This window comes from Purpureocillium lilacinum (assembly GCF_023168085.1).
Source record: "Purpureocillium lilacinum CBS 284.36 DNA, scaffold_2, whole genome shotgun sequence".
Lineage (NCBI taxonomy): Eukaryota > Fungi > Ascomycota > Sordariomycetes > Hypocreales > Ophiocordycipitaceae > Purpureocillium > Purpureocillium lilacinum.
In genome coordinates, this window is record NW_027072112.1 from 2,614,801 (window position 1) to 2,628,121 (window position 13,321).

At 61.3% G+C, this 13,321-nt stretch overlaps 5 protein-coding genes across 5 annotated transcripts; 2 read left to right on the plus strand and 3 right to left on the minus strand.

The window, feature by feature from the left end:
* Window positions 1–1,819: 1,819 nt before the first annotated feature.
* On the minus strand, window positions 1,820–4,235 carry PLICBS_002567 (uncharacterized protein; the record flags this gene model as incomplete). The annotated part of the gene is made up of 5 exons (XM_018322257.2): window positions 1,820–1,941; window positions 2,005–3,413; window positions 3,469–3,596; window positions 3,656–3,821; window positions 3,895–4,235. 5 exons carry the CDS (start codon window positions 4,233–4,235, stop codon window positions 1,820–1,822), a joined length of 2,166 nt encoding a protein of 721 aa, XP_018179737.2.
* A 742-nt stretch (window positions 4,236–4,977) lies between these two features.
* PLICBS_002568 (uncharacterized protein) lies at window positions 4,978–5,327 on the plus strand (the record flags this gene model as incomplete). Its single annotated transcript, XM_065600048.1, has 3 exons — window positions 4,978–4,985; window positions 5,046–5,170; window positions 5,239–5,327. 3 exons carry the CDS (start codon window positions 4,978–4,980, stop codon window positions 5,325–5,327), a joined length of 222 nt encoding a protein of 73 aa, XP_065456120.1.
* A 577-nt stretch (window positions 5,328–5,904) lies between these two features.
* On the minus strand, window positions 5,905–8,037 carry PLICBS_002569 (uncharacterized protein; the record flags this gene model as incomplete). Its single annotated transcript, XM_018322258.2, has 4 exons — window positions 5,905–6,342; window positions 6,399–6,882; window positions 6,940–7,009; window positions 7,065–8,037. The coding sequence occupies 4 exons, from the start codon at window positions 8,035–8,037 to the stop codon at window positions 5,905–5,907; spliced, it is 1,965 nt and encodes a 654-aa protein (XP_018179738.2).
* An 844-nt stretch (window positions 8,038–8,881) lies between these two features.
* On the plus strand, window positions 8,882–10,696 carry PLICBS_002570 (nucleolar protein 12; the record flags this gene model as incomplete). Its single annotated transcript, XM_018322259.2, has 4 exons — window positions 8,882–8,892; window positions 8,969–9,038; window positions 9,098–10,165; window positions 10,223–10,696. The coding sequence occupies 4 exons, from the start codon at window positions 8,882–8,884 to the stop codon at window positions 10,694–10,696; spliced, it is 1,623 nt and encodes a 540-aa protein (XP_018179739.2).
* A 608-nt stretch (window positions 10,697–11,304) lies between these two features.
* Window positions 11,305–13,033, minus strand: PLICBS_002571 (alpha-tubulin; the record flags this gene model as incomplete). The annotated part of the gene is made up of 5 exons (XM_018322260.2): window positions 11,305–11,780; window positions 11,852–12,355; window positions 12,430–12,740; window positions 12,824–12,882; window positions 13,022–13,033. The coding sequence occupies 5 exons, from the start codon at window positions 13,031–13,033 to the stop codon at window positions 11,305–11,307; spliced, it is 1,362 nt and encodes a 453-aa protein (XP_018179740.1).
* Window positions 13,034–13,321: the final 288 nt, after the last annotated feature.

Sequence of the window (13,321 nt, forward strand, 5' to 3'; positions counted from 1 at the left end):
GAAGCCCAGGCTGTGGGGAGTGGTGGGTGGAGAGCATCGTGGACGGATGGGGGCGAGGAGTGGAAGTGGCAGCACGAGTACATCCAAGTAACAGCGTGAAAGCTTCAACTCACCGTGCGCGGCGTCTTGGTGGACCGCGAATTCTCGTTTCCGGAGGCGATTTCGTGCCATGTCGCCGGTCGTGCCAAGTGCTGGAACGTACAGCACAGCACTCGATCGAGGTGGGCGGCGGTGCAGCTTCAACGAAGGCTGCTCGAAGTACTTGGTAGACGACGGGAGCAATCGAGGCGGGACCTGTCTGGCCGCCAAAGCTTATTAGCACCGGTTCTCGTCGAGGTCGCGGTGCCTGGCGTCGGGTGCCTGGGCGGGCGTGCCTGGCTGCCGTGGCTAGCGGTATTGGCGGTCGCGGGTAGCGCTGGCGATGGCGACGGCGCTGGGTCGGCGGCGGAGTCGCGTGCTGAATGGCGCGCAAACTGACGTAAAGGCGAACGCTCCAATTCCTGCGAAGCTCCGGCTTTCAATGGAAGGTTTGTTGGCTGCCGAACGGGGTGGCCTTTGGGGCTGTTCCACAGGGCGCTGCTCCACCTGCAACAAATAAGATGGAGTAGAGATGAACGCTGATGAGGCCTGTGTTAGACCGACCTTCCAAGGTACAGTAGTAGGCACTGTACGTACAGACAGTGCCGCGCTGTACTGCCACAGTATCGCACGCTCCGCGATGCAGTAACAACAACAACAGAGGATACAGTATGAGAGAGAAAGAGGAAAGAAAGAAAGCAAAAAGGGTGCGAGACCTCGGGCGCGCGCGCGCGTCTCCTTTGTCGGTGAGACCGGGAAACAAAAAAAAGAGCCAGCACTACCACCACCACTACCACTTCGCTCCGAGACGCATTGACGAGGCACCTTGCTTTTGGGATCAGCCCCGGCACCCGACGTCACCTGCACCCGTCCGACCCCCCGGGCCAGACCCCCGAAAGAAAAACACGTCCAGCAGGCCCCAGGTCAGTGTGCCATCCAGCGCAGGTCCTGCCTTGCCTGCCCGCCTGTGCCTGCAGGGGTCCTCGGCGGCACGTCGCGCAGCCCGCGTCGCCTCAGTGGCGCCCGCTATCAACGCTCGACGCGGTCGGTCGCTCTCAGGTCGGCCGCCCCGGTGGCCCAGCAACCTACGTTCGGTGGACGCGACGCGGCGGCCAGCCCAGGCCAGGACAAGGCCCTTGCACGGCTCAGAGCAGAGTCCAAGTTACAAAGCTCGCGAGACTGAATACGTATCTCAGAGTCACTGGACAGCTTCGATAACACTGCCCTCGGCTGCTGGACGCAAACGCCCCTGGCGCTCGATTCTGCGTCGGACATGGCTGTCTCTCGGCCTGCGGCCTGCAATCAACCACCATTCATGACATGTCAATGACGATGAGACACCGGCTGAGGCTCATCGCCCGGCTCCAAGTACGCTCGCACCACTGGAGGAGCCATGCATGCGCACTTCGTCACCACTCGAGGCACAACTCCACATGGGGATTAGTTCTCGCCGGCAGCCGGCACGGCCTTCCGTCTTCCTTATTCTCGTCCCGACCTGCATCTACGTCGGCATCTTCGCAAAAGCCGCTTGATAATCCACGTACAACCCTACTGTGACATAGCCCTTGGCCCTTGCTTTCCTCCCGCTGCACCCTCAGGCGCTCATGTCTCCCCATTCTGGGTGTGACAAAACCAACACCCAAAGCCCAGAGATGATCCGTAAACGCCTCGTCATGCCTTGTCCATAACATGTACACGCTCGCTCCCACCTGGCGACGCACCGGCCCTCAACCAGCCCGTCTCATGTTGCGATGGCAGCCGGTGCAGCCCCATCGCCCTCCACCTTGCTGTTGTTGGCCGCCTCCAGGAATCCTGGTCTGTACTTTGCTAGATACTTGCCGGCCATCGGTCGAGCATCTTCGACTATAGTCGTCACATGTTAGCGAACGCACTTTAAGCCGCCAAACGGGTGTCCGCTCCACTTACACTCAGTCCAAATGTCCTGTACCGTATCCAGCGCACTCTCCTTGACTGGTGGCCGCATGATAACCAGGTACAGCAAGCTCGTCAACGCCAGCTGTGTGACGCTGGGGTCGCGGCACATGTGCTTTATCCGCGACAGCATCGTCGGGTTCAGCTCGGGGATCTCGCTCAGGAACCGGGTCAACACCTTGTCCTGCGGGTGCAGGTAGGGAAGAAATCCGTCAATGAGCCGCAGCGTGCATTTCTCGTATCGCGCGAGATGGTCGTCCCCCCGCTTCATCTGAGTCTTGTCGTTGTACCACTCCTCGCACAGCCACGAGACGGCAACGTCGATGTGCTTCCGGAAGTCCTCCATGACGTAGTTGTACAGCAGCTCTCGAATGTCGTCGCTGAGCCCCTCGGGTCGCTTCGTGTCGTCATCTTCGCCTTTGACGGAGACGTCTTCGAGACCCGCGGAAGCCCGCGTAGCCAGCCGCGACAAGATGGACATCCAAGAGTCTCGGGTTCCAGAGCTTGCCGCCAGCCGGTTGTATCCAGCCTTGTCCTTCTTGACCGCTGGCTCATCCAACGACTTCATCATCTCCAGGACTCGGGCGACTGTACCACTTCCCGCGCTGAGCGCCGTCTCCGCCGGTAAACTCGGCGGCTGCGGAAGGCTGAACGAGGTCAAAGCCAGGCTGCCGTCCAGCGCCATCGGCTCGGTCGCGGATGACGCGCCATCCAGTTTATTGAGGATCTGCTCTGTATCCTCGGCCTGGTAAAAGTCCGGCTCATAATCGTCGTCATCGTCATCCACGCCCAAGGGCGCCGTGTTGGGGTTCAGCTCTGGGGCAGGCGCCGTGGCTAGATCGTGGAGTCGCCTACGAACAGCATCGACAGCCTTGGACAACAGCTCAGGCTCCAGCCCGGCGAGCGCCGTCACCGAGACCTTGGCAACCAGGCCAACAGGCAGTTGCGAAATGTCGAATCCCTTAAGTTCGTCATTGGTGATCAGGGTAAAGACGTCGCCCAAGCTGTGCGGACCAGGGCCGAGCGGTGGGATCGGAGCATGTGAGCCCACGACACGCTGGCGCTTGGCGTCGAGACCATCGTGCTGCGGCGCCTCCAACGGACGCTTCTTACTCGTTTCGTCGAAAAGTTCCGTGACGCTTCGCACCATGCGCTCCAAGTGTTGCTGTATTCGAGGTGCCATGGGGTTGTGCGGGTCTCTCTTGGTGAGGTGCAGCAAAAGCATCCGTGCGGTTTTCTCCATCGATTTGACCATGACCTTGTTTTTAGGTGTCATAGGCGAGGTAGCTGCTTGGAGGGGGTTAAAATTGAGCAGGGCATTAAGGATCCGTCCCGACGTGGCAGGTCGGGTGCGGACAAGGATCGACAAGCAGTTGAGTGTTGCATCGACGATGAGGGCATCGCTGTGCGATCAGTCAGCGTTGGGCCCGTGTGGGCAAAGAGTGGGAGCAGTCTCACCTGCTCTCCTGTAAGACGCTCAGCATGCGGTCCAGGAGGCCTGTGGCTTCGGCTTCGAGATTCCGAGGGTCGAGCGACTGGTGATTCAACGGAACCTTGTCGAGCGAGACGTCGAGAGCCCCGCCATACTACACGCAAAGGCTTCATCAGCAGGGGGCAATGGTGACAGCTAAGAGGGGCCGCCTACACGAAACTCGGCATTGGATGCGACGGTCTGGGCGAGCACGACACGTTGGGCAAACTTGATGCAACTGATCCTGACCGATGGTGGCGCGGTATCCCATATCCGCAGTATCCTCTGCTTGATCACCACCATTCGCTCCCACGTTACGGTGTCGTAGCCGTTGTTGATGCTGGCAAATCACGCGGGTTAGCTTCGATCATACTGCAAACAGCGACGGGTCATTGTTAATAGGGCCGACGCACATCCACCGCATGGCAAGCGGATATATGCTGGCTGCCGCCTGTATCACGCTTCGCAAGACCAGCCAATCCTGTCTGTCGCTCTCAAGTAGGGATTCCAATGTCGTGAGGACATATGGCTGCATCGTCTCCTTCTCCCCGTTGGGCAGCGCAGGCGTCGAGAAAGCCTCGGCCAGGAAGTCGGCGCCCCATCGTCGAAGCTCTACCGGCGCAGAGGGTCCAATGATGGGGATGATTCCCCGCACTACGCTCGGGTAGTATTTGACATCGCCGAGGACGAGTTTACGAGCATCGTCGAGCTGCCGAATCTGATCGGGGACGGAGAGGGTGGTGGCGGTGGCCATGGCGGGCCGACGGTGCGTGTCGGCGACGCGGTAGCCTCGCGGTTTGCGTCGCTTAGAGGGGGCGGGATCGGGCGAACGTTGAACCTCGAGGATTGACGAGCATCTGGGCGTCGCCAGCCAGCTTCAAGGGACGCGGGGTATCGAGGGCGCTGGGTCGGGAGCTGCTGGTCGTGGCGCGCGACGTGCTGTCCGGGGGGGCGTCGAGTGCTCTCAACTCTCGCGTGCAGGTCACATGCCCATCAATTCCGGTTCAATTCCCGTCGGCGCACGATCAAAGGCGATCGGCCGAAGTCGCAACTGCTGACGTCGCGCGACCAGTCGACGACCGTTGAATGCGGGATCCAGGGTGGCCAGTTGCGGTAGGCGAGGTTTGTGGACAACGAAGCGACGGGAGAAGCTGGAGAGCAAAGACAAGGTTTGGAGTAGGAGCACCTCGCACTTGACGCGGATCCGCGCCCCACCCCCTGCCTGCCTTGCCTTGCTTGCCTGTCTGCGTACTGCGTGCCCAGGTGCTTGTGCCGCCATGACCCACAGAGAAGCCAGCACTGGGAGGTAAGGTACCTGCCGCACTGGCACCCGCGACCACTACGTCAAAGGAACGCATTTAGCCGAGCCTTTGCCGGCCGAATTCCTGTCGGCCCATCTAGGAATGGATCTCGTCTCGACGGCATCGTTCACCGATCTCCAACGACAACTCTCTAACTCACAGGCGTCCTCTCCCCAAGGCCTCGCGACGCCAAAGATGCCTGGGTAAGCGCTTTAATATCTCTCCCCGACAGCGCGCATCGCATGCTGACCGTCCCGCCACAGAGCGCACTCAACGTACTACGACCGCCGGCTACGCCAGGGTCAGGCCCTCATCCGCGCCAGGCGGCCATATCTCGTCAAGAATGCCGTCACGGGACTTGGCCTGCTGACTATTGTCGGCGGGATTTGTATGTTTGGTCGGGCGGCGGACCAACTGTCCGCGCCGTGTCGGCGAGCGGGCTGACCAGCCATGCAGACTACTACACACTCAACGCAGTCGGACAGGACGATTTTGAAGACGTCAAGGTTCCCGAGGCGCCGAGGAAACTCACGGCGGCCAAATGACCTCTCTGCTTTGACGAGAAAACCGAAGTGGATATGCCAAACGCTATAACATGGCGGCGCCGTGTGCGAGGACACTGCACCCTCGATCACGGGCGAAACAGTCAAGTACCAACTTGACATTGGCGAGGCATTCCGAGGGGCTGTCCATTCAAGCCATCTCCCATCTTTAGAACACCGCCTTGGCGGTCAAAGTTTCCATGTATCATGTACAATACCCAGCATGTACCCTTTCCCACGTTGTGTACGAGTAGGCATCTCAATCAAGGTCAACTACCTTTGTACAAAGCCAAGTCGTGTCATACAGCTCCATATCTTCCGTACAAGTGATGTTCCGCTCGTGCCTGGGCCAAACGCCCGGTTATCAATGCTCCAACCTAACCTGACCGTCATTCCGATGCCCAAAACCAGGCAGACACGGTCGATATGTACAAAATGAACAAAAGGCATAAAGCCGACAGTTCCTCCGGGGGTATCAAAGCCTCCTATGGCTCTCACTGGCCGCGAGACAAATTCTAATCGCCAACAAAGGTTATGGGGTCTCAGCACCCTGTCGCCATTAATCATGAGTAGTCGCTCGTCAAGCTGCCGCAGTTTTCGGGCCCCGGCCCAGGTTCGGTATGCTTCCCACCCGCTTCATTGGGTGAGACGCCGGATTCAGCTTGCTTCGCGTCATCTCCGGCGACTCGGATTTTCGACTTGACATAGCAGGCGACCGGCGAGCCGCAGGCTGCCCGTCAAACGCGGCCTTAACGTCGGCAGGTGGCGGTCCGTTGGCTGGCTGAGCCGTCGGCCCGGCGGCAGTCGAGGACTCGGGCCGGGCCCCGGGCTGTGCGTGGTTTTGCTGGTACTGCTTATGTGCTGAGTGGTTCGGGTTTGCCCACGGCGTGTCCTTGATGAATTGTTCGCCCGCGGGTCCTAGTCGGCTAAATGTTGGGGGTCCGTGGTGGTATTCCTCGCGCGCCTGGACAGGCGGTGGCGGCGGCGGCGGCGGCCTGTGCCGATTGCGTCGTACTTGCTGTGGGGGTAGGTCAGATGCAGATTCAGAGTTGCAACGAGGGCTCAATCTCCTACCTCAATGGCACTGAAATCCGCATCCACCTCTGATGTCGATGCGCCTCTGAGCTCGGGGCCACTTGGGAAGCCTTCGTACTTGGCGAGCCCGGCAAGCGTGGACACCTCAGTGTTATACGCAATGGCGTTTCGTACTCGCTGCGCCGGGTCCTTGGGGAACAGCAAGCCGTAATCGGGCAAGCTGTGCGCCTTGCGCCTGGCGCTCTGCACTTCGTACCACTGTTGATTCAGCTTCTCGAGTGCTAGCTCCCGCTTTTCGCGGATAGCCTGGTAGAACTGGCTCCAGATCTGTGCTCGCTGAGCGACCGCACGTCGCGCATGCGCTTTCATGCGGTACTCGTATTCGGTGTTGATCTCTTGGATCCGTTTATTGAGCCGATCGTCGATGCACTTCTTCATGTTGAGATACTCCGGATGGGTGGGTTCGTCGGCCAGAAGGGACAGCTCCTCCTCCTCGAGCCGGCGAAGACGGTCCTTGTAGAGCCTGTAGCTTTGAATCAGTATCAAAACAATGTGGCATCAATAGACAAAGAAAGCGTACCTGTCTCTGAAGATGCTGAACATTTCCTCGATATGCGTCCAGTCCTTGAAGGCGGCATTCTTTCGCTCCACTGCTCCGAAGATTAGCGTCGATCGCAAGGCTGGGCCTAGCGCAGTAGTACTCACTTTCTTCAATGTTTTTGGCTGCGGCGTCGGCTTCCTCGTCCACGTCAGGTTCGTCTTCGGGCTGTTCGGTCTCGTCCCCAGCCGTGGCCTCAGCTTGATCGTCGCGAGCATCGCTGTCCACATCCGCGGTCACGTCGTCCACGGCCAGGCCTTTTCGTTTTAGAGAGCTACGTGTGGATTTCTTGGCCGGCCGCGCTTCAGCTTCGGCCGGGGTGTCTCTGCGAGACGGCGGGCCGCTTTCGTCGTCCTCGCCTCCAGACTGCTGTCGGCTCATCGGGATCGCCGAAGGGGTATCATCTTCGTTCATGGGCAAATCCTCGTCGGCATCTGCATCGGCCGCTGCGACGGAGCCAGTGCGCTTCCTAAGCGGCTGGTCCGACTCGGATTGATCGGCGAGAGGGGAGCGCTTGCGCTTGCGCTCCTGGGAGTCGTGCTTGAGGTCCTCGTCGACGCTCGTGTCATTTGTCGTAGCTGGTTTCGCAGGCGACTCGTCACCTGCAGCGTGGCTAGAGACGACCGAAGCGTCGTCGCCCGAGACAGACTCGTCGTCTGCGTGGTCGCCGGCGGCGCGGGTGGTCCGGCGGAGCTTGCTAGGCGTGTGCTCGAACACCTGGCCGTTGTTGAATTGATCGACGAGGACATCCCTCTGTCTCTGGTTTTTGGGTGTGTCATATAGTCTTTCTGTCTCCGCCTCGGTGTCGTTGGCATCGGAGTGGACGTCCGACGCGGCATCGGACAGGGCGCTGTCAGAGTCGGAGCCGTCGTGGTGTGCGTCCGGGCGCTCGTCGCCGCTGGCGCTGAAATTGTCGCCGTCGTCGCCGCGAGGGTCGAGCTGCATACGCTCAATGTCGTCGTCGTTGGTATCCCCGTCGTCCACCTCGCTCAGAGGGCTGGAAACGTTGCTGTCCTCGAGGTCCGCCACACCAGGCCCCGCGGGCGACTGGGTGGCAGACGCTGAAGCCGGAGCCGCCATGGCACTGCCAAGGTGGCGAAGGTATGGGGTCGTCCGAGACTTCCAATCCGGAGACGTATCGCAGCACCAAGACGTGTGTTCTCACGGTCGAGAGGCCGTGGTGACGCTGGGCGGTCGGCGGAGAGGCGAGCGTCGGCGCGGAGGGCCAGGCCAGAGCTGCGTGCAGATCCGCAGCACGCAAAGTCGGGCCCGTGATCAGGTGCCGCGAGGGCTGCGGCAGGCGCAGTTGTCAAGGTGCAGCTTGGAATGCGGTCGCCGGAGGTGCACAAGGGCAGAGGCAACGCATGGACGGTGGAGGGTGTGCGAGGGCTGGCTGGAGCAGGAAGAGAGAGGGAGGAGGAGGAGGACGGGAGGGAAGAAGCGAAGCGAGAGGGAGGAAGGCTGGTACCCAGGTCACTTCGCGTGTTGCTGGTGCGGGCAAAGTACCTCTCTGCCGGCGGGCCACTGGGTGCTGGCACTGCTGGGGGGGTTGCTGCGACCGACCGACTCAGGCGTACGCGCACCAAAAACCAGCCGAGAGCGGGCTGGAGCCGCTGCTGGACCAAAGGCGGTGAGGGCAGTCAGAAAACGCGGGTCAGGCGGCCAGGAAGCCACCGGCAGACGGCCAGCCGCGGGAGGCAGGCATGACGCAGCGCCTCCCATTGGTCTCGCTGGCTCCCACTCCATTGGCTTTCCCGCCTGGCAGGTGGGCGCCTGCAGGACCCATCCAAGCGCCCCGTCCCATCCACCAGACGGAGACTCGCCCAAAACTTTTGGGGGATCATCGCCAGGCCCAAGTGCAGGCCCTGATTTTTTTCCGTGCGATCACGACGGTGCCATTTCCCAGCACCAGCCAGCGCCCAAGATGCCGAAAAAGTACGTCAAGCTGCGGCAGACCCTAGGCGGCTCCCATTCCGTCTTTCCACGTCCTTTTGGCTGACAATTGCCTCAGAACAGTCTCTGCGCTGGGCGTCGCCTCCAAGGCCATAGACCCCACCCTCGATGCCCTCTTTGCCTCCAGTGTAAGTTGCACCGCCTGCTCTCCCGCGCGCCGTGCCCAGTCGCTGACATTGCACTCCAGGCCGGCCCGGTCGCGGCACCTGCAAAGTCTCGCTACTCTGCGCCGTCTGACCCCAAGTCCGCGCCCGACGCTGGCAGCGAGGACGGCGACGACGAGGTCTTGTCCGAGATAAGCGAGGAGCTCGACTACGAAGATGACGATCAATCTGGCAGCGAGGGCACGTCCTCCGAGGGCGACGACGATGAAGCTGAAGAGGCCGCCAGCGACGAAGAGGCTGCCGTAAACGGACAACCGTCGGCGGCGGCAGTCGCAGAGGCAGTAGAGGAGGCGCCCAAGGCCCGGCGGGAGCGCAAGCGCAAGAGAAAGGACGACAATGACGAACTCGAGGCCAAGTACCTCGCCGAACTATCCAAAGACGACGCCCCCGAGCACGAGTCCAAGCGATTCAAGGGCGAGCGCACCGAGCAAGACCAGCCGGCGGCCGCCGACGAAGACGTGCCCATGCACGAGTCCCTGGCAAAGGATCCCAACGTCTCGGACGTCGAGCGTGCATCCCGGACGGTCTTCCTCGGCAACGTCTCGTCGGAAGCCATCTCAGACAAGAAGGCGAAAAAGACGCTCATGACGCATCTGTCGTCTGCACTCGACCCCAACGACTCGCCGCCCCAGAAGCTCGAGTCCCTGCGGTTCCGATCCGTCGCCTTCTCTACTGGCTCCATGCCGAAGCGCGCGGCCTACATCACCAAGTCCCTCATGTCCGCCACGACCAAGTCTTCCAACGCATACGCCGTCTTCTCCTCGACGGCCGCCGCTCGCCGGGTTGTCTCCGAGCTCAACGGCAGCGAGGTTCTGGGTCGGCACATTAGGGTAGACAGCGTCGCGCACCCCAGCCCCATGGACCACCGCAGGTGCATCTTTGTGGGGAACCTCGGCTTCGTCGACGACGAGACGGTTCTGAACACCGACGGCGACGGCAAGACGGTGGAGAAGAAGCGCACCAAGGTCCCCGCAGATGTCGAAGAGGGCCTGTGGCGGACATTCAGCAAGCAAGGCAAGGTTGAGAACGTACGTGTCGTGCGGGATCCCAAGACGAGAGTCGGCAAGGGTTTCGCGTACGTGCAGTTCTACGTAAGTTTCATCAGTGCCCCCTCCACAGAACATTCATCGCGTGCTAACCGAGTCCAGGATGGCAACGACGTCGAATCCGCCCTGCTCCTCGACGGCAAGAAGTTCCCTCCCATGCTGCCCCGCGCCCTCCGCGTCACACGGGCAAAGGACCCCCGCAAGACGGCCCTCGCCCAGGAGCGCGCCAACGCCAAGGCGCACGCCTCGGACAAGCAGGCAGCGCGTGGCACGGGCTACAGGCCCAAGATCACCCCCGAGCAGCAGGCTGCCGCGGGCCGCGCCGGCAAGCTCCTCGGCCGCGCCGGCGCCGCGCACATGCACCGGAGCAGCAAGGGTGGTGCCCCCAACGGCAGCGCACTCGACGGGAAGAAGACGCCGGAGCAGATCGTCTTCGAGGGCAGGAGAGCGTCCTCCAAGGACGGCCGGCCCAAGGACCTCAAGTTCGGCAAGAAGGGCAAGGGCAAGAAGACCCGGCCGATGCACAGGGGCGCGCGGAGGGCCGCGGAGTGGAAGAAGAAGACACCGTCCAGCTGAGAATGTACACGACGGTGAAAGATGATGGACAGTGGTGTTGTCAGGCGACGAACGTGCATCGTCGTGTCACGGGGGCACATGTGGGCCATGTCAGGATTGCCTTGGGCAATGAGTCTCAGGGACCGGAATCGGAGTTTTGCAGAAAAGGTCTGGCGTGCATACTGTAAGGCATAGACAGACAGGCGCAAACCATCGCATTGCATAAAATTCATTCGAGCACGCAAGCACGCACGCACACAACAGCCATGATCCAAGCCGGAACAAAGAAAGGGATATCACCAACACAATTTTCCTGCCTGCTTGCTCGCCTGCCTACCAGCTGAACAAAACTAAAGAGGTGGAAGTAGACCCCGTCCATCCGTCCATCCGTCCATCAGGATCGACACCAAAAGATCATCTACCGAAACGATCCAGGGCCAAGCTTCCGCAGAAGCGGGAACCATACAACCTCGCCTCGTCCTCCCCGAACAGACGCTGGGCCCTGAGCAGGGAGGCGCCCACGCACGGTGTACACCCAGGACCGTCTAAAGAGCCGCATCGCAGTGTAAATCAAAAGGAGGAGAAATTCAAGAGCGCCAGTGGTATTGACGGCACATCGCTTCAGGTGCCTAGTACTCAGCCTCCTCCTCGGGCTCGAAAGAGTCGGCGGCGACCTCCTCGTAGTCCTTCTCGAGGGCAGCAAGATCCTCACGGGCCTCGGTGAACTCGCCCTCCTCCATGCCCTCGCCGACGTACCAGTGCACAAAGGCGCGCTTGCTGTGCATGAGGTCGAACTTGTGGTCGAGTCGGGACCAGGCCTCGGCGATGGCAGTGGTGTTGGAAAGCATGGAGACGGATCGGTCGACGGAGGCGAGGCCGCCATCCTCGGCGGAAGCGGGAACGGCCATGGGCTTCTGGTAGTTGATACCGAGCTTGAAACCGGTGGGGCACCACTCGACGAGGTTGAACGAGGCCTTGGCCTTGACGGCGGCGATGGCAGCAGTGCAGTCGCGGGGGACGACGTCGCCACGGTACAGCAGAGCAACAGCCATGTACTTTCCGTTGCGCGGGTCGCAAACCACCATCTGGTTGTTGGGCTCGAAGCCTGGGGGCTAGCGTTAGCGTCTGGTCTCTGGGATCTCGCCCGCCCCTTTGGAGCTTGTGCTGTCTACTTACACTGGAAGGTGAGGTCGTGGACCTTGAAGCCCTCGTGCGCACTCTTGGCAGCAGAGACCACGGGCGCGTAGCTGATGAGCGGGTAGTGGATGCGGGGGTAGGGGACCAGGTTGGTCTGGAACTCGTTCAGGTCGACGTTGAGGGCGCCGTCGAAGCGAAGAGACGAGGTGATGGAGCTGACGACCTGGGCAATCAGACGGTTGAGGTGGTCGTACGAGGGCCGGGGGATGTCAAGGTTGCGGCGGCAGATGTCGTAGACGGCCTCGTTGTCGACAAGGAAAGTGCAGTCCGAGTTCTCAATGGTGCTGTGCGTCGACAGGACAGCGTTGTAGGGCTCCACAACGGCCGTGTTGGTGCGGGGAGACGGGTAAACAGCGAACTCGAGCTTCGTCTTCTTGCCGTACTCGGTAGCCAGGCGCTCAAGCATCAGAGCACCAAAGCCAGAGCCGGTGCCACCGCCGAAGGAGTGGAAGATGAGGAAGCCCTGCAGCGACTGGCAGTTGTCTGGCGAGACAGGCAGGATCAGCGGGCCGTTCTCAAGCGCCACCTGGCGGCAAAGGAAAGCGTTGGAAACTTACCGGCAACGCGACGAACACGGTCCATAACGTCATCGACCATCTCCTTGCCGATGGTGTAGTGACCTCGGGCATAGTTGTTGGCCGCATCCTCCTTGCCGCTGATGAGGAGCTCGGGGTGGAAGAGCTGGCGGTAGGCGCCGGTGCGGATCTCGTCGATGGGAGAGGGGTCGAGGTCCATGAAAATGGAACGGGGAACATGCTTGCCGCCGCTCGTCTCGGTGAAGAAGGTCTCGAAAGAGCCCGGGTCGCCGACATCCTTGGCGTTGGGGTCGGGGCGGCCATCGGGACCGAGGCCATGCTCGAGGAGGTAGCTATCGCCGCCACGGTCAGTATCTGCGGCGCGCGGGGGTGCGGATGTTGAATCGGGTTCGGGGATGAGAGGGAAACCACGTACAGCTCCCAGGCAGAGTTGCCAAGCTGGGTGCCAGCCTGGCCCAGGTGAAGGTGAAGAATCTGTCGACGCGCTCGCTGGTCAGCACTGCAGGCGGTGGTGTTGAGGTCGGCTCAGGGGCATGCAGGCAGGCCACGGGGCTCTTGCTCTGCGAGGCTTCCCCGCCGCTCGCAGATGGCGGCGGAAGCACAGCGGACTCACCTCGCCCTTCATGTTGGAAAGTCAATAAGCGACCCGGGTGCCAGCGGACGTGATGAATCGGTCGAAGATGGGGACGGGGAAACACAACACGACGGGGGGGAAGAAGACCAGTGCTGTTGGATTTCCGTGGACGGATGGATCCAATCGCAGGTGTTTTGGGGAGAGAGCAGCAGCTGTGGGCTTTTTGGCGGGGTCGAAGAGCAGCAGCAGCAGCAGCAGCAGCAGCCGGAGCAGCAGCGGCGCCGTCGTCACAGGGGTCATTGTCGGCTGCTGTAAGTGCTGGTGGGGGGGTGCCCGTGT